Source organism: Filicampus tigris, chromosome 11 (assembly GCF_054856515.1).
Source record: "Filicampus tigris isolate MCC_2025a chromosome 11, RoL_Ftig_1.0, whole genome shotgun sequence".
NCBI classification, from domain to species: domain Eukaryota; kingdom Metazoa; phylum Chordata; class Actinopteri; order Syngnathiformes; family Syngnathidae; genus Filicampus; species Filicampus tigris.
Genome location: NC_141227.1, coordinates 12,357,450 through 12,376,097, shown reverse-complemented (window position 1 = coordinate 12,376,097; position 18,648 = coordinate 12,357,450). Strand labels below are relative to the sequence as shown.

General features: G+C 37.6%; 1 protein-coding gene across 12 annotated transcripts in view; it reads left to right on the top strand.

Moving 5' to 3' along the window:
* LOC147139770 (neurexin-1a-like) overlaps window positions 1-18,648 on the top strand; it is a 217,865-nt gene that overhangs the window by 12,383 nt on the left and 186,834 nt on the right. For 6 of the 12 annotated variants that reach the window (XM_086045825.1, XM_086045832.1, XM_086045826.1 and 3 more), the window contains exons 3-5: window positions 4,777-4,794; window positions 6,630-6,659; window positions 7,675-7,722. The exons of 1 other annotated variant lie outside the window; for it this stretch is intronic. In XM_086045825.1, coding sequence (XP_085901951.1) covers window positions 4,777-4,794; window positions 6,630-6,659; window positions 7,675-7,722 — 96 coding nt within the window. The remainder of the gene's footprint in view (window positions 1-4,776; window positions 4,795-6,629; window positions 6,660-7,674; window positions 7,723-18,648) is intronic. 5 more of the 12 variants (XM_086045828.1, XM_086045827.1, XM_086045821.1 and 2 more) reach the window with 4 other exon arrangements.

The following is an 18,648-nucleotide window of genomic DNA, read 5'->3' as shown; positions in this document are numbered from 1 at the left end:
AGAACTTCTATGTTCAAATCTCGAATCAGGCTTTACTGCGTGGAGTTTGTATGTTCTCCCCTTGTATGGGTATTTTCTGGATACTCTGACATCTTCTCACATTCCCAAAAAATATGCATGTTAAATTAATTGGATCTTAGCACCTACAACCATGCCGTCCAATCCGTTGCAGATAATGCAGTTTGCCCATTTCTGGTTATGCACAATATGACAATAGTTTATTCACAGTATTGAGTAAGTAGCTGAGGAAGAGTCTTAAACAAGATGATTTTTTTTCCCCAAACGCAACCCAAAACAATACCATGAACATTGTTGTATTCCAATGTGCACACATGCAGTCATCCTAAAATGGCGTTTTAAGCTACCATCGATTTCCCAGCTATGTTGAACTCACTCATGATTGTGTGTCCCAGATTTTGTTTTCCTGGACATTGCAGTGCATTAAAACATTAACTTAAAAGGAGAAATAGTCTTGTTGAGGAAAGAGATCAGGGAACAAAACAATAAATTTGATTCTATATAAAGTAAGATGGGAAAGCTACCAATAACCACAAACAGCTCTACTGTGAGGATTTAATGGACTTGAAGCAGGAAGCTTGTAAACCCACTTCCCCTGTCTGTCCGTCTTTCTGTCTTTATTCAACACCTTTTTTGCACCGTGGACCGGTTTCACGTTTGTATACATTCTGACATCTGTTCCTTTTTCTTAACTCAGTTTTTCTATCTTGTGGCCAAACTTTTTTGCTGTATCAAATGGTTGAGATGTGTGTTTTGACAGATGCTCAGGCGGCTACATCTGAATTTCAAAATGTAATTTCTTCCAGATTTTGACTTTTTGTTCAGTCTCCCATATCGGTCTAGTACTTGTCCAGAGCATTGCGGTTGGGGATCCATTTATTAAAGTGCTCAGCAGAACCCTAGACAGCAGAAAGTTGTTCATCCAATACAGCAGGGAAGAAACCGCACTAGCAATGCACCATGACTAACAAAGCCCATCTAAATTCAACATAGAGTAGATGTGTGGATAAAACATGGCAAGAGTAAAACGACCAGAGCAAGCAAGGCAAGGTAGACTAAAAGAAACATATACTACAAAACAAACCACCCATTGACCAATTGGACCAATTACAGATACAGAGAAACATACCACAATATACAGTATTTGTGACATCACACTCAGTCTTCGTTTCTGATTCCATATTTCATTGTTACACAAATAGGTGTTCATAGAAACAACTGTTGCTATTTTCCAGGTCAAGACTATAAACCTTCAGGGTGCAGTTAAGTCATTATGCAGGCTCATTTGAAAGCTCAAAGTGTCATAAACGTATTAGGGAAATGATTTTAGTGATCCCGGGTATTACCGTGGCTTCAGAGGGCATCCAAATTGAAAGACAAAGAATATATCTTAAGTCTTACAAAAACCCCCAAAAGTCCACTTGACACACAGTAGAAGCTGTTATATGTGCAAAGGTGAGAACCAACAAAATAATTTTCCAATTCCACGCACTGTTGCTCTACAGTATTTACGAGGTGTCCCAGGACTTTTGATAAATGGGCTTTTCTACCTTTGGTACTGAAAGAGCTTCAGACTGTATCTCATCTACCTACTGATGACACAGCATCTGGAGCAACTGGGAGTTCAGTATCTTGCTCAAGGATACTTTGGTCACAATGGCCGGGGATCAAACCCACAACCTATCGATTGGGAGACGACCACTCTACCACGGAGCCATGCCGCCCCCTTTTGAGTTTGGATGTTTTGTGGTTGTTGTTAAAACCAATGGGGCAGAACAAACAATTTCCGTAATTTGTAACCTTCCTCAGTGTGTTTCCTGTCATTACATGCCAGATGTTTCTTTCAGTAAAGCGGTGCCTTGACTTTGTAATATAATTACTGCACACACATTATGAGTTTCTGTTGGAAAATGATCAGTGGCACTAGATGCAGATTGTGTGAGATAGATGGCAAGAGTGCATTTTGGTGTAGTGTTACCGGCACAATAGCACTAGGATCACTTTGACAAGGGGATTAAAAGGATTTATGTCTCTGGATTAGAATGTAACCAGCTGGGTACATTTGTGAAAGAAAATGTGGGGAGCCTGTGAGTGTGCACGTGTGTGTGAGAGAGAGAGTGTGAGAGAGAGAGTTATAGTTATCAGGGTCTTATTTTAATGGCCTTGCATGGCAGTAGATACTGCTGTTTCAAATAAAGCATATTTTTCTTTAAAAGGGAGAACAATGACATCATAACTGTGGCATCTTAAGATCATAGAGTGGATTTTTAAAAACATATTTTACAATTTTTTAGATTTTTTTTTAATCACTGAAACATAATGATGGGATTTGATCTGTTTGCGTCTATTTTATTTTTGTTTTTTCTTTCTAAAGAAAATAAACCTAGAAGACTGATGTCGTGAAGTGAAAAATAGTTACTTTTCTAATGTTACAAAAATAAAGTCGCAGAATTCAGAAAAAAGTGTTTTGGAGCATTCATATATTATACTGTATAATACAAGTTACAATAACCCACAACTACTCCTATTGCGTTTTTACAGTGTGAAAAATACATGTATCAATACTGTTAGGTCCAGATTTTCAAATGCAGTTAAGTGAAGGCATCAATGTCTTTGTCGGTCTTTACGTCATCGTATATTTGTTTGCTTTACAAGTATCATCATCATGCTTTACTCGGATGCTTTTTCAGTAAGTTTTGTCATCTTCAAGCTTTGTGAACAAAGTATTCATATGACCATCAGTTGGACTGAAGCATTCCACAAAGTTGCATTTATGCTTGTAAAGAATGTTTGCAAAAAAGTATCACATTTTTTTATTTTAATGAGGCTTGGACAAATTGGTCAACTGAAACAGTTGAAAGCTCCGTTGTTTTGCAATTTGTTCACAAAGCTCTGATGTAAATGTTTTTGTGCATGGTTTCTGAGCGAGAACCAGTGATGATGGTAAGTTTTTGGGTCAAATGATCATTTGAATTTGGGCAACAAAGCATTTTAAAGAGGTAGGAATTTGTTGTTGTGGCTATGGTTGGGCATCATTTGAATTTGGACGATTCTGGTTCCGATTCTGGTTCTTTGATTTGATTCCGGTTCCCAATGATTCTCGATTCCGATTCTTAACAAAAAAATATATATATATTTTTGGACAAATAACATGAACTACATTGTCCTTTATTTTCATGGACTTTTTTGTGAACTTTACTAGGAATTACTCAAAGTGTTGTTTTTAACCAGTATATTTATTTTTATATTTTGTTTTTGGATTATTATGTAGCATTATTTTTCACAAGTTCTTTATTTTTGAGAAATTCAAGACAATACAATAAGTAGCTGTTTAAGAAATCAGTGAAATCAATGAGCCAGCCGGGCCGGCCGGGGCTGGATCACCCAGCCCGCGAAAGGCGACTGCTGCCACCGCGGTGTCCCAGTGGCCGCCGCAGCTGTTGAGACCCGTGGGAAGGGCCCATGCTTGCCGGCCGGCACGAAGTGAGCGGAGGGGCTGACCGAGAAGAGCACTGCCGCTCGGGGCAAGCAACCGTGCTATTGCGACGCAGCTTTGCCGGCAGGAGGGGCTGTGCACTCTTTTTTTTTTTTTTAATCGGTCCTTCATTCTTGCTTCTTGCACGTGGCTAACTAGGAATCGAAACTTAGCACCAACATTCTAAAATCCGAACGGTTCCGGAAGAACCGGAATGATGGTCCCGGTTTCACTCGATTCCCGATTACTGATGCCCAACCCTAGTTGTGGTTTAAATTGGTCTTTGCTGCGTTTCGCCATTGTTTCTAAAAGGACTGATGTCTATTAATTAATGTTAATTAGACATTGCATGCATTACTATATTTAGGATTTTAGTCTCTCATGAGAAAATAAACCCATATAAAGGGAAACATGTTTTTGTATTGTATTTAAGACAATATTCAACATTGGAACAGCAACCACTTAATGACTGACTGTTTTGCTTTTTTATAGGCAGTCTATGGGCCTTAAATATCTCATTTTGCATGCAAACCAGCTGCAAAAAAGAAAATTAAGCATGTATATAATACCTTGCTCATTTCTTCGATTCCTTCATTCGTGTGCCACATGAGTTTTCCCCCCCTCACCTTCGCACGTCACTCACGCAAAAACAGAACTTAAGCATTTTCATTTGCAGAGAACTGCCACTGTACAATGTTTTCAATAGAAAATCACCTGAATAACACATGCTCGCAATTGCCTGCTCTGACAAAGTGGATTCATTCATCACAAATATATTCATTAAGGGTCTCGTTTTCTTTTTTTCTGCAATGCATTTCATTACAGGTATCCTAGACTAGCTTTTTATTCTGGGAAAAAAAATACAGAATTAAATAGTATTTGAGGTCTTTCATGCTTAAATAAACGAGTCAACGTGCCTTGCATAACACAATGAGTAAGTCTCAAGATGTGCTTTATAGCGCCCAAGCATTATGCCTCATGGCCTTTTTCATAAAGTCATTTAACAGTGTTGCTGCATGTTTTATCGGCACTAAAATGTTTGAGACAATCTAATCATTTCACATCAGATGAATTAATAAGGAACGGCACCGCTAGTGTTCAACCTTTATGTGTATTCCAGTGTATAAATAAGAACAAGAAAGACGTTAGAAGTGGGACTATATTAGTTCACTTGCATGTGATTTGGCAATGCCTTGCATGCTAACATGCAATGGCCAGTCTTAGTCTGCATGCTGCTTAATGAATGTCTTCCTTTCTTTCTCTTTGCCTGTCCGTGCTTCCAGAAGATAAATATACTGAAGGTGGGTATAATCCAAGCTTTCAGCGCTTGCTAAAGCGGGTGTAAAAATGTGAATACTTGTGGTTGATGGACCCTCACATAAATGTTAGCAAATGTTTTGACACAGGCAACTAGTGTTGTTGACATGGTAAGTGGATGATCAGGTTGTTATCATTGCCTCCACTAAGATATCAAGATGTTTGTTCATCTAGTTGTGTCTTAGAGAAAATATTGTTCATAAGGATAAGATAGGATTTTTTTTCCCCAGAAAAGTAAAATTAAACTTGTCATTGTCGTGTCACACTCCTGTCATTTAACACATGCTACATAAACATCTACTGTATGACATATAATTGCATAACATTTTCTATAATTTGTTCAAAGTTTGGTTTAAAATTATGGTGGTGCATTTCAACATTTTAATGGTTGTAGTGGAGGCCCTTGAAGTAAGGGAATTCATAACTGAAGTCTGAATTTTTTTTTTTTTTACACTGGCTACACTACACAACTGCCTGACACCCCAATGTGCTACTAAATTTAAAAAAAATGTATTTCAAATGACTGACATATGATTTCAGTTAATAGCTGTTATGATATTGTTTTTTAAATCGAAATCAAAGTTTAGTTATTTAGTAATTTTTGTTATTATAATTATTTTTATTGATTACTTTTTTATCCTCATTTTGCCCTGATTTTGCACATGATTTTGAAATGTGATTAATGAAATTCATTACCATTGTGCGCAGGCCAAGCATGTTTTGAGTAGAGGTGGATCGAGGAATTTCATTCAAATTTTATTTGCTAGGTACCTCATCCACTTAGACAAAACCACACCCCTATTCTCCTCAGGAGAAAGGTCATTAAAGAGTGACAAACGTAGCCAATCCCTGATTAATTCAAGTGTTGATTCTGATTTCCTGGTGCAGTATTAAAGATTGTTATGTGGAAATGGTGTCTTAGCTTTCTAATAAATTGGCTGGGGTCCCTTCGAAATGTGTCCATGTTTATTTTTCCAGAATCAATGCACATTCAGATCAGTTCTCTCTATCCGGTCTTGGTACATATTCCTCTGTATTTCTCTTTAAAAGTTCTTTTATTTGGTTTTGAACTCCTACCTTCACATATACTGTAATATTCCAACCAAACACTTTTATTTATACTTTAAATATCATTTACTGTATATCCAAATACAGTATAATTTATTTGATATTTATTTATATTTATAATAATATTTATTTATTATTTAATAATCAGTAATGAATAATACTATAATATTATGAATGTGTATATGCAAATAAAGGCCTCTTCCCAATAGAGATGTCTATTTGAGGTAAGGTTTTAATTTGTGGCCTATCTAATGACGTCTATAGAGTGGAGGCCACCATTTGTGGATACTACGTGTATAATTTGGAACATTACATACAATATTAAGGCTTGTGTGAGCATATTGATCATATTTATTCTATTGTTGACTTTAATTGTCTTATGACAGGCACATTTAAATTGATTTTGTGTCTATAAGACACATGGGTGACTCAATTAAAAGTCATGGTGGGGGACTTCTTCACTCTGAATTGAAAGTCTGTGCCTTTTAAATCTCGGATACGATGAAACATGAATGAAGATGTCTGAACGAGTAAGTAGCCGATGACGCATTCCAGCTGTGAATGCTCATCAGGCTTGACCCTGTGTGTGCACCTTCCTATTCCTCTCCCTCCGACTCTTCCTTAACCCGTCCCTTCCAGTAACACAGACATCTACTGTGAAAAGAGATGCCTTTGTGTCCGTTTTTATTTTTACACAACTTCCCAGGATCCCTTGTTCTCTGCTGACTGTGCTCTTGTTTTCCTTTTTAAGGTCTGGCACACCTGATGATGGGCGACCAAGGTATGAGCTCTGTTTCTTTTCTCCCGCCTTCCCTCCATTGTCCCTAATGCTGCCATTGTGGTCTGAAATGTGTGTGTTTGACCAGCACAAAAAGTGACACTTCTAATGCGGTCCTTTTTAAAGTGACCTCGTTGATATTAATTCTCCAAGGTATATGACCCATTTTATGAGCTGAATTGTCTTTTTGAATCCCCACTCCGATTCGGTCATTTCTTTCCATTCTGTTCTTTGAGTAAATTTAAATGGCTTACAGCTGGGGTGCGCAACTTTGGTCCTCGCGGGCCTCTATCCAGCATGTTTTAGATGTCTCTCTTCTCCAACACACCTGTTGGACACCCCTGGTTTTTACTGTGTTAACGAAAGGGCATTTTGAAAATATAGTGCATGCATTGCAAGCACTGCGATGTAGTGGTTTCCGTCATTAAAATTCCTGCTTATCATTCAGCCATAGTTCACGCCACCATCTTTGTTTACATTTTTTTGTTCCATTTGTAGCCATTGCATCTCTACTTCTACGCACAATTTGCGTAAGCATCCAACCTCTTTCTCCTTTTCATTTCCGCAATCAACATTGCGCTTATTGGTGTCTCCTCCTCTCCTTTTGTTCTCCCTTTTTTTTTGTGACTGGAACTTGCTTTCACTATGGACCATCTCATCAAAACTCATAGGTAAAACTAAAGGTACTTCCCAACTCTGTGTTCTTAATTCATTACCCAATGGCATTTACACACCTACTAATGTAGTTGAGGTCAGTGGCACTTTTAAATAGCTGTCTTCAAGGTAGGTGCGGCTTTTGCTTCACACATTCAATCTGTTGCCGGCTTGCTGCATGGGAAGACTACAACAACATGGCAAAACAACAAAGTGTTGTTGTCCATGGTTCAAACAATGGGTTTCGGGTTGTGTGAGGCGTGATCATAGTGTTGTGGGCCTCCCATCCTGGCTGTGATCCTCACCTCTTCTCCCTGTGGGGTAAGTGGACGTCTGATCTTTGCCGTTTGACTCTCCTCCTCAGGGCAGAGAGGGGAAACTCGGCTTCTAAGGTCCCTACTCAGCATTCAAGGTAAAGCCTCCTTCACTTTTTTTGTGTTAAATCAAACACAAACTAGCAAGTTGTGGTTTAATAATTGGGCATTACACATACTCAAGTCGGAGAAGATACTTATTTGTGATGCTTTGACATGCCATTGTTCCATTTGCCTATTGCTTGCTGTGGCTTAGTACTCTTGCAAACACATTTTTCAGTAGTTTGAGACTGTGTTACATATTACATACTGTACATCTTGCATTGCTGCATCCGAGCAGGTAAGTGTTTACTTCTCACTGTAAATATTTAAATGTAAGTGGTGTTTTCAGCTGTTCTGCTATAGTCTTTCCTTACAACATCTATAATTATGTATCTATAATTAAACTTGCCCCAAAATACACAAACACTCACAATGTAATTGTGTTTGCTACATTTCACATGAATAGAAATTGATATTTTCTGTGTTCTAAGGTAAGTGCCATTCCTGTATTTGATCTAATGTCTGCTTAATGCCCGACACGCCGAAGTGTGTTGCCTACAGGAGCTCCTCACATTTTAGAGTGAAGGTTCAACTAGATGCACAATAATGACACACTAATTGAGTTAGAGTCAGAAAATAACGGTAAAATGGAAACTCTAAAGTCAGACACAATCATTTCTGGCATGCTTGTAGTTCAGAATTTACTATTTGAAATACTGTACACTGAAATTCAATTAATTAAAATATGAGTTCCTCAAAAAAACATTTTTAATTATACAGGCAATGTTCTGTGTAAAATATTGACAATCAAGTATAATCTGAAGTTAACCACTCATTATATTATATATATATAATACGCTGAAACAATAAAAAAACTAAAAAACCTCACGTGAGATATAATACAGTGTATTCTCTGCCAAAATATGTGCAGTTTTTTAATTTAGATTTTTAGCAACCACTTTATAAAAACTCTAGAAAATTTTTTTAGGAAACACAATGGTTCGACAACTTTTTTGCCACATAATTACCCAATTATGGGCAACCTAAATCTGATACAGGAGAAGGACCGTTCCATATCATAAAATGAAACAAGATCTGAGAGTTATGTGTTGTAGTTGTAAATTATACAACCTACTTCTATTGTTTACTCGGCTTTGCAACCAACATAGTGATGAGTAACATTGAAACCAGTCATTTTGTATCAAATATTTATAGTGAACTGCTCATGAACCCAAATGTGTGTGACTTTTTGCATTTTGAGTTTTGCTCTTTATCACTGATGATGATGGACGATGCCCATCATGTGACCGTTTAACGGCAATAAGTAAGCGTATTGATACCGAAATCCCAGTTTGCACTTATTGCAGTGTAGAAACGTGAGATTTATGTGTCCATGGAATGTATTTGTGTGCCAAACAAAGAACGTCTTTGGAATCGACAGAAGGGAAGCCACAGGAAGAACACAGTGCTGATGCGGCACAAACCTGACATGCACAGCACTTTGCCTCTAATACAGGCTTCAGTTAGTCCCCCCCCCCGTGGTGCAAACCTACGCAGTCCAGTTATGTAATGTCCAGTCCCCCACTTATACAGTATATCCTAATTTAGGTATTAAAACCAGGAGGACTGATGATGGATAGGGATATTGTCATGTAAATATACACCAGACATGATTGTTTCTTAATGTCCACCTGTGGTCTATACACCACTTACTGCATTTATCCTGTGTTTGGGTTTGCTCCTTTGAGAATGGGTTCGTTTATGTGTGCAGCATTTAGCTGGTGCACTCGATGCATTCCTAAAACCTTTTCTTTCTCCCAGTGCTTTAAGTGGTACAGAGTGGTACGGACTACCAGCGCTTCTCAATTTTACCTTCTAGCATACTGGGACTTTTTACGGCGTACTGGGACTTTACATGAGCCCACAGTACCCTCTCTTGTTCTATTTCTCACTTGGACTTTGTCATACTCACATGATTCTTTCAGTAATTCAGGTACCTCAAAAAAAACCCAAAAAAACCCAACAAAAAAACAATGATCGAGGATGTTTTTTCTGCCTCCGGTGACAGTTTGTTGGGTGTGTGTGCCGACATGTCAATGAAGCTTCAAACACTCATAATGTAACATGCTGCCAACGCAAAGGCTAACTTCAAAATAAAAGCTTATCTAATAATTCATTGACGCCCATGTAATTGACTTACGAGGCTTTTATTTAGAAGTTGACCCGCGTGGTGGTGTGATGGCTAGTAGACTTGTCTTTTTGACGTCTGGTCTCGTCTTATCACAGTTTTTATTGCTATTACATAGTTGCTACCAACATCAACACAACGCCATCCCAAAATCGTTTTCAACCACTAATTTAGGACGCTAAAAAAACACTTGTTAATTACGGCATCATTGTATGATATGGCACAAGGCTCCGCCACTAGCCGCTTGCAACAAGTGCCTAGCTGGCAAGAGCAATTATCCTATCGTGTTTTTTAAATTTCTTTTGTTTTCTATTGGTGATTCGAAAAAGGATATGATTTGTGAATCAAATCCGTGATCCGTTGCACCACGAGCTGGTACACGCCAAACGCCTAATCCTAGCGATGCAGTCTCACAAGTCGAGTGTGTGACAAAAAAAGTTTGAAAAGTGTTTAACCTATTATTGTTGCCGTGGCTCCAAAAGTGCACAAAGAGAACCTGGCCTGTCGATGATAACACGTATTAATCTTGCAAGTGAAGAGCAGCCAGGTAACAGTAATGTTAGTGCTTCTTATTCACTTAGGCCTAGCAATGTCAACAACAACAAATGACCAAATAAGGCATTAATTAAATTATGTATTTATTAATTTATTTATTATATTAATTATTTGATATATATTTTATATCAATTAATTTATTAATGATCTCCTGTTATCAATCGCCCTATTTCCTGGCAACAGCTGAGGAGTACCGGCACTTTTATTTTATATATTTTTTTATTTTATTTTTTTTTACTTAAAGCACTGCTTTCTCCACATCCAACCATGGAAAACAGTACGGAAATGATATTAGTGCTTGTACACAAATCCCTGGTATTTAATTCCTGCCATCACAATGAACAGCCATGTGCAGCTTAAGCTTAACTGCAAGCTGTACATACAAGCTTTCAGGTATAACTGGGCCCTTTCTAAATTAGTATACTTTTAAAGCAAATTAGTCCCCCCCCCATGATTTTCTATCAAGTAGGACAGGAGATTATTTTCGTAATATAAACACATGACAAATTAAATGGATTGTTAATGCTAAAATCCCAGTCTTCTATATCTAGCAATTAGCTAAATTCTATTGGTTGAACATATGGAGACTTTCATCTTGCAGTTTAATCTTCTAGATTGTCATGAATTGGTAGAGAAATGGCTGTTAGCTTCATCTAGTTGGTCCAACAGTTTTAGAACTACGCGTGCTATTATTCTTTTATGTTCAAATCAAAGTCACACAAGGACATACCAGGAGTTGATTGGTTCACACTGTGGTAGGATGTGAGAAAATAAAAAGAGACAAAGGGTGACACAATCTAAAAATGAATAAACAAGATGATTTAAATTCCATCCAGTTTTATTTCAAATTAATGTGAGCATATATGCAATGTCTGTGAAAAAACTAATTATAATAAGAATAATATAATAGATATACAGGTACATGATGATTTATTTTAATACCTTGTTTGTGTAGTCACACTGACATCTAATTTGCAAACAATGCTAACAAAATCTGCTTGGGTGTACCGTACTCTACTTATTTATGTTGAACACTGTATACATATTTGGGCTTTAGTCCAAAATGGTCATCTTATCACATGGAAGAATAGTGTTTTACACTCACTTACTGTGAGACCACAAGTATTTTGTGAGACATCTAGTATTTTTTCTGTCATGCATTTAGTATTAAGCTATTAACAGGAGCCGCAAGCCGTTTGTTCCCTTAACCAGTATCATTTATTATCTTTGCTAAGGAGTTTTTTTTTTGCTTACTGTTAAGACTGTAATTGAGAATGACCACACCAACAGTTACTTGAGCAACTGAATCATACAAATCAATCCATTCTTTTCACTTTTGTCAGTACTGAAGCTTGCATAACATACTAATTTGTCAGTGAACAAGATAAAACAAGATATCCTTTTTGAATGCATGAATCAATCAGACATGCAGACAGTCTGTGTGCTGTTGTTTCTGTTGATCCAAAATATGATTGTTTTGCCTCATATGTGCTTAATTAAGTGACATTGAAGTTGTTTTAAATTTATTGTTGGTTAATTGCGTCTTCAAACAAAACAGAATGAACTACTTGACTGCGAGCAGGAGAGGCATTCTTTATTCAGTTTCAACTACTTAGCAGTCTAAAAAAAATTACACGCACACAGGAGTTGATCACCTCAGGGCAGTATTATTATTTCTGAATTTAGAACAGTCAGAGAGAAATTCCTATATCCCATTAAACACATTTTATGAATAACTTTATGAATAACAATTGATTAAAAGATCATTAAGTGGCCCCTTGGTCGATCAAAACACATTTCCGAATGGTGTCCTGAGCCATTGATAAAACATAGCAATAACTTTGTCCTTACCCAGTCATAATGGCTCTAACAAAGTGTAGCATTTCGGCCACAACAAGCTTTTCAACAACATGGAGCAGCACGTCTGAGTATAACTTTTGTGGACACGTCGGCTATCTCTTTGTGACAGGTATCAGAACACATCGAATCAACAACAGATGTTGCCTTTGTAGCTTCACATGAAACCAAGGAGACTGACAGCAAAATCCTTTCCGCTCCATTGACCATCTCAAAGGATTACAACATCTCTGTTGTAGAAATAGGTAATAAGCACATATGTGCACCCCCTTTTTAAACAAATAATAGCTTAAAAAATTTTATTATTTAAATAAAGACCAGTCTCACTTTGATGAGAGTGAGTGCTTGTCTTTGACAGTGTTTTTTCCATCAAGATGACACACTCGCATATAAGAACACCTGAGACTAAGTGGCCGCCTGGACTTTCATGACAAATTAATTTTTGGTTGCAGAGTGCCTTGTGAACATTCTATGATAACTAACTCAAATTCCGCCTCCATAATAATCAATTGCTTTTTGAAATTTTAACCCAGTGGCCCACGGTTATGCGCACCAAATGAAAGCATTCACGGGTAGGATTACTCATGTTCCCTTGTTTCAAATATGCAAAGAGAAATGACACGCTAATGGGGAAAAAACTATGACACATTGCTCATATAATGAGCCAAGAGGGGATTTTCAGAATACGTGTCACAATTTTGAAGTTTATCTTTAGCTTCACAGTCTACCGGCATGTGTACCGTGCCAGCGTTGCACAATACAGAAATTATAATAACATAAACACAAGATTGCAGTAGGTTAGAATGCAAGTATCACACTGTTTTCAAGAAAAAAAACGCTAGTATCGCTAGTCACAGAATAACACTATTGAACAATTTATACATAACTCCAAAATGTTAACAATATGAATAAAACATTGAACTGCGCTTCAGATAAAACTACAGCAACTAATTGAGACTCTGAACATGTATTATTATTATTATTATTATTATTGTTTTTCATAAGTGTATAACAAAGTCAGTTTGGGAAAGCAATCAGTTTTCTAGTGCCTGTGCTGAATTTGAATATTCTTCACTGTCACACAGATGATGTGAATCAATATCCAGCCTTAGCACAATAAACACTAAAAACGCCATAACTGCGACCTTCACATAAATATTTGTGTAATCACAGTCGTTTAGGCTGATCCGTCTTTGGCCTGCCATGTTCAGACAGTTTCAAACATAAGTTTTATGCAACTTAGTTTAAAAAAAAAAAATAAAAAAATCAAGAAAATATTGGTTGAATTCCAACAACCTCATAGTTGTTCCCCTAATAAGAAAACACATTTGCACGTCATATTTTCATTGCTAAGATTGCCATCACTCTGGCAACATTCCTTCATAATCCGCCATTGGCACCATTCAACAGCACGGTATACAGCCTCACACCTTCTTTTATAACAAGAGCAGTGTCTCCTTAGTGATACTTACAATAAAATATGACAGATATATAATTATTTTTGTCGAAAGAAAGGGTGAAAGAAAATGCCAAATAAAGAGGAGGGGGTGATCGATGTCGACAAGGCTCATCTGGCTCCCTAGCAAAGTGGAAGATACACTTCAGATCAATACTGTTGGTCGATGCCTCTCTGAGACTATGGTGATGAAAAACTGTATTTCTAGGCTTGCCAATAGGAGAGGATGAATTTTAAGATGAGGAAGGCCACTTCCTGTTGCACTAAAAATTCTCGATCTCTGCTTAAGTTGCTAAAATGTATTGCTTGCATGATTGTTGCAGTTTGAGTATATTCCAGCCATTTTAGCAGCCAGGGCCAAAGCATTCAATGCTGTCCACTACTGTGATGATTTACTCTAAAAGCAATGCAATCACATTTGCGCTGTCAGTGTGCCCACAATACATGTTTACCCTGGTGCTTTGTTGGCTGATTTGTGGGACTTAGCTTTGAAAAGCCACTATCTGTAATAGTGCATTCATCTTCGGTTATATATCTGTCATGTGTTGCCCTGTTGACATGGTTGAAAAAGAATGAGTGAAATAATGAGTGATTGGATTCAAGTACTCACCTACAATTTTAATGTGAAATACTCAATACTCACATTTTCATGGACAGGTGGACATACTAGATCAAATCCATCAAAATCACGTTACACCACCCGCACCACAACTTAGACCTGCTTTTAGCTGGTCTAAAGTAGGGATGTAACAATTCACTCAAGCCCCAATTCGATTTTCGATTTTCAGTTCCAGATTTTTGATTGGATTAGATTTTTTAAAATCACCACCATGCTTGTCTCTGTGTGTACTAGTGTGGTGCTGCAGCATCCACAACACAACGCAATATGCAATGATGTTTGGCCCAAGCGTATAAAGTAGGGCTGCCTCAAACTATTATTTTGCTCGTCGACTAATCACCAACGGTAGTCGCGATTAGTTGACTAATCGGATCATATGTAAATCGCGGCATAATCGCACCAGCAAGGAGCTGCTCTTATATGACCATCAGTAGCTTACAGCTAGAATTCTTTACGACAGGGGTCTTCAGTCCTGTTCCTCGAGGGCCGACATCCTGCCTGTTTTCCATCTCACCCTTGCTGAAAGGCACACCTGATTCAAATGATCAGGATCGTTATCCAGCTTCTGCAGACCTTTCTGATGATCTAATCATCAGGATCCTTATCCAGCTTCTGCAGACCTTTCTGATTATCTAATCATTTGAATCAGGGGTGTTGCAGCAGGGAGAGATCATTGACGTCGTTGTGTTGGTAAGAGACATGAGAGAGCGGCTATGGTTAACATGACGTTGCGCCGTTGCGAATCGATTCTTTTGTTTTTTTTGCATATTTTTTAAGCATTTTAAATTGATTTTTGTTTAATCGTTCCTTCTCTGGTCTAAAGTCTAGTCCAATATCTGTCACCAAACCAAACGGTCCGCCTGAACGTCCAGCAAGGCATACTCCAATCTGCCAAATTCTCAAACATGCTAAACTAGACTTGCCCCGGCACGAAAATGAAGATTTTAACCCAGATTTTGGGTGAATAATTATGGACCTGACTATATTTATCCATTCTGTCTTACCAACCAACAACTTAACTTGACATATTTTGCTCACTTTACTTTGCTACTGTGGTCGTTTGTGGTCATAACGATTCAGATTAATATCCAACATTTGAAAGGGAATGCATTGTTCTTGCTCCATAGTCCTTTTTCTCGGCACATAATCATGATTTCCTAACATCCTTCTTGTCACTTGTTAGATTATTTAGAAAAAGTCCTGTAATATGTTCTTGTGAATTACATAACTCTGGTGCATGCCAGGGGCTTTGACAGACAAGTTAAATGCTGCCATTACATCCTGTTCTACACATGATGATTACAATGATCATCTAGATGCAATCAATCAGTGCCACAGTGTTATAAAACATCGTTATTGTGGGTGTCTGGGCAACATCAGCCCGTGAAATATGTGACTACATGTGTACTACATTTATGTACTAGAAGCTTCTTAAAGCGAGTATCCATTTATTTACTACTGGAAGCTGGAGTCTCCACACTTTGTGCCTACATGAGTATGTACTAAAGACTGTAGAATTGTTGAGATTATCGTTGAGTGATATAAGCCACCAATTAATGCTAGCCATTAATTAAAGTAGCATCAGGAGTATAAATTGACTCTCGGTACAATATCGTGAACAGGCAAACCCGAAAGTGGCTTCATTTTCAATGATGCATGGTGAGGAAGTGGCAGGGCTCCCTGTGGGAAATTGAATAGTCCATTTCGAATCGAGTGCGCCCTGGAAAATCCATGGGGGTCAGTGGCAATTTGTCTCGGGAGGTGTGCACCAAGAGTCATTACACTCAACACCAGCATGTCCTCAGGGACAAAAACACTATTTAGAAAAGAGGCCTCGTATCACCTTATGTATACATAAAATATGCTGCATGTTCATCTCTCGCTGCTTTGATTTTATTTTGCATATCGGAAGGGACATTTCATTTTCCATTTAATTTTTATATTGGACATTTAGTTTCATAGCCGCATGAGAGCTAAACGTGTAGCTTTGAAATCATATTAAATTACATCGTTTGTTTATATTCCAAGCAAGATCTCCATTTTGTAGTTAGCAAGATGGATGGGTTTCTTGTTTGCTGTTGTGCTATATCAGGACAGATTAATTTATAGAAAAACACAATTAAATGTGCTTTCACTCATTTTTACTGCAGGCTTAACTCTGCCTGTGTCTGAATATTTGGAATTTCCAATTGTGATAGAGCCCTTAGACTGTGCTCACTTCGAAATATTTTTATTCCATGAGCATTTTGGTTATGTGTGGCATGAAATTTTGTTAATTACCGGTATTTAATTAATGTTATGGTCTTTCAAATATCCTAGAACATTGAATATAATATACAATAATTGTACTTGTGTTTTTAACATTCTTTAAAGTCACATTTTGACACCTCGAGTTGCCTGGTGTTGTCAATTTCACAAGAATGGTTCCTGACACGTTGTGTAAATTCATAGTCTGAATTGCGGTGTCCCATTTGACTTGAATGTGTCACTGAGGTCTCGCATGTAGAAGCACCATTTGTCTGACTATTTCCAATATTGCGAAAAGAATGGTTTTCCACTCAGACTGCAAGAAATTCATCTGCCCGTGTTATTCATCTAGCCTCCCTTCTCATTTCCTGCCTTTCCCCATCCCTTCCGCTCTTATTCCTGGATTCACATCACCTGTGCACTGCCCCCACATCCTTTGAGACTGAGCCAGGGAAAGACAGTGGGAGATTACATGACCCCACTTGGTCCACTGCTGTTGTATCAATGAGTTTCTCCGAGCAGAGTCTTGTTTCGCTTTCTGGATGAGATTCACTGCGGTGCAACAAAACATGAAAATGCTAGCAGGGCTGCTGCTTTGCATTGTTGTCAAAGGAAGTTCAGCTCTTTCAATATTGATTTCAGTCTGCTGCACAAAGAGGCATATTTATAGGCGTAAAAACTAAGCAAAACAAAAGCCTGTGTATGTACATCACAAAAAAGCTATGATAGGCAGTGGCTAGCCTGTTTTAATAGCAGGAGGAAAATAAGACAGTTCAATGTGCTTTAGTTTAATTTACAAAAAATCTAAATAAGCAATGAAAGAAAACATTAATAAGTAAAAAAAAATCTCATACACTGATTCAAAGAGACAAAGGAGATAATAGTGCAATACAAATCAGAATCAGTCATAAGCACACAAAAAGAAAACACATTTACATTTACATAAAATTAACATACAGTATAATTTCAACATCTTAAGTTTGCACATTATAATCAATTAGATATACAAGCCGTGCGCACTTGGTCTATAGTCTTTAAAATACCATGTCATAGTTACTATCCAGTGACACAGATAAAGGCTTCTACTGAAAGTGAGTATTAAACCACAACGATCTTCATGTGATGATTTACTTGTGAGCTTCTCTTTGCTGCAAAACCAGGGATTAACATTTCTTTTTTAAATTGTTTGTACCCTTCAATTTTAGAAAGAGACTTATTGTGCATTATAGGCTTTAGTCATTGCAGTATTTGTTGGTACGAAGTGAGATTTGCCAAGGATTTATTTTTGATTACTGTTTGCCATTACAAACTGTCCAGATGTTTTAATCAAATTATATTTTAGATGTGTGACACTCTAAGCCTGTCTCGGAAGCTGTTCAGGTATTAAACAATAGAAGCTCTGTTTGTATCCAGTGCTTGATAAGCTTGATACCTCCTGCGGAGGACTAATATTGTGAACTGTAAATATATTTCTTTCAAATAACACTGCTGAGGCCATAACAGGGTGTTCCCTGCGCTCTGGCGAAGGTCACCGGGGAGCTGTCAAAACATTCATGTTACTGTCAAAGCGCAGTGAGGCTTCCAGGGATTAATGTAGCCCAGTGAACCACAACAGTCTCTCTCCCTCTTTTTAAAAAAAAAAAAAGTAGTTCTAAATCACATACCTTTTATTAGGAATTATCATTTTGGCTTCAGGACAAAGTTTGGAGAATCAGATGGTCTTTGTTAACATTTTGGATTAACACAAAGTATACTACTATATCAAGCCAAGAATAATTACTGAAATGTTAATACTTCCAGTTTAATCAGTTACAGGCTCTTTTTATGTTAATTTTGCTTCATTTGATGTGAATGCAGTGCTGAGCTTCAGCAAAACTCTCATCGGACAATATGACAATGCGCGCATGGGAATGTTCTGCGAGACAAAGACATTGTCATCCGGGCCCGAACGATATGACTATTTGAGGCCGAGGCCAATACTCGGCAGGAATAAAGATTGCAGATTGACGATTAATCGGCCAGTTAATAAAATAAATAATGCATAGAATCACTTAATGTTG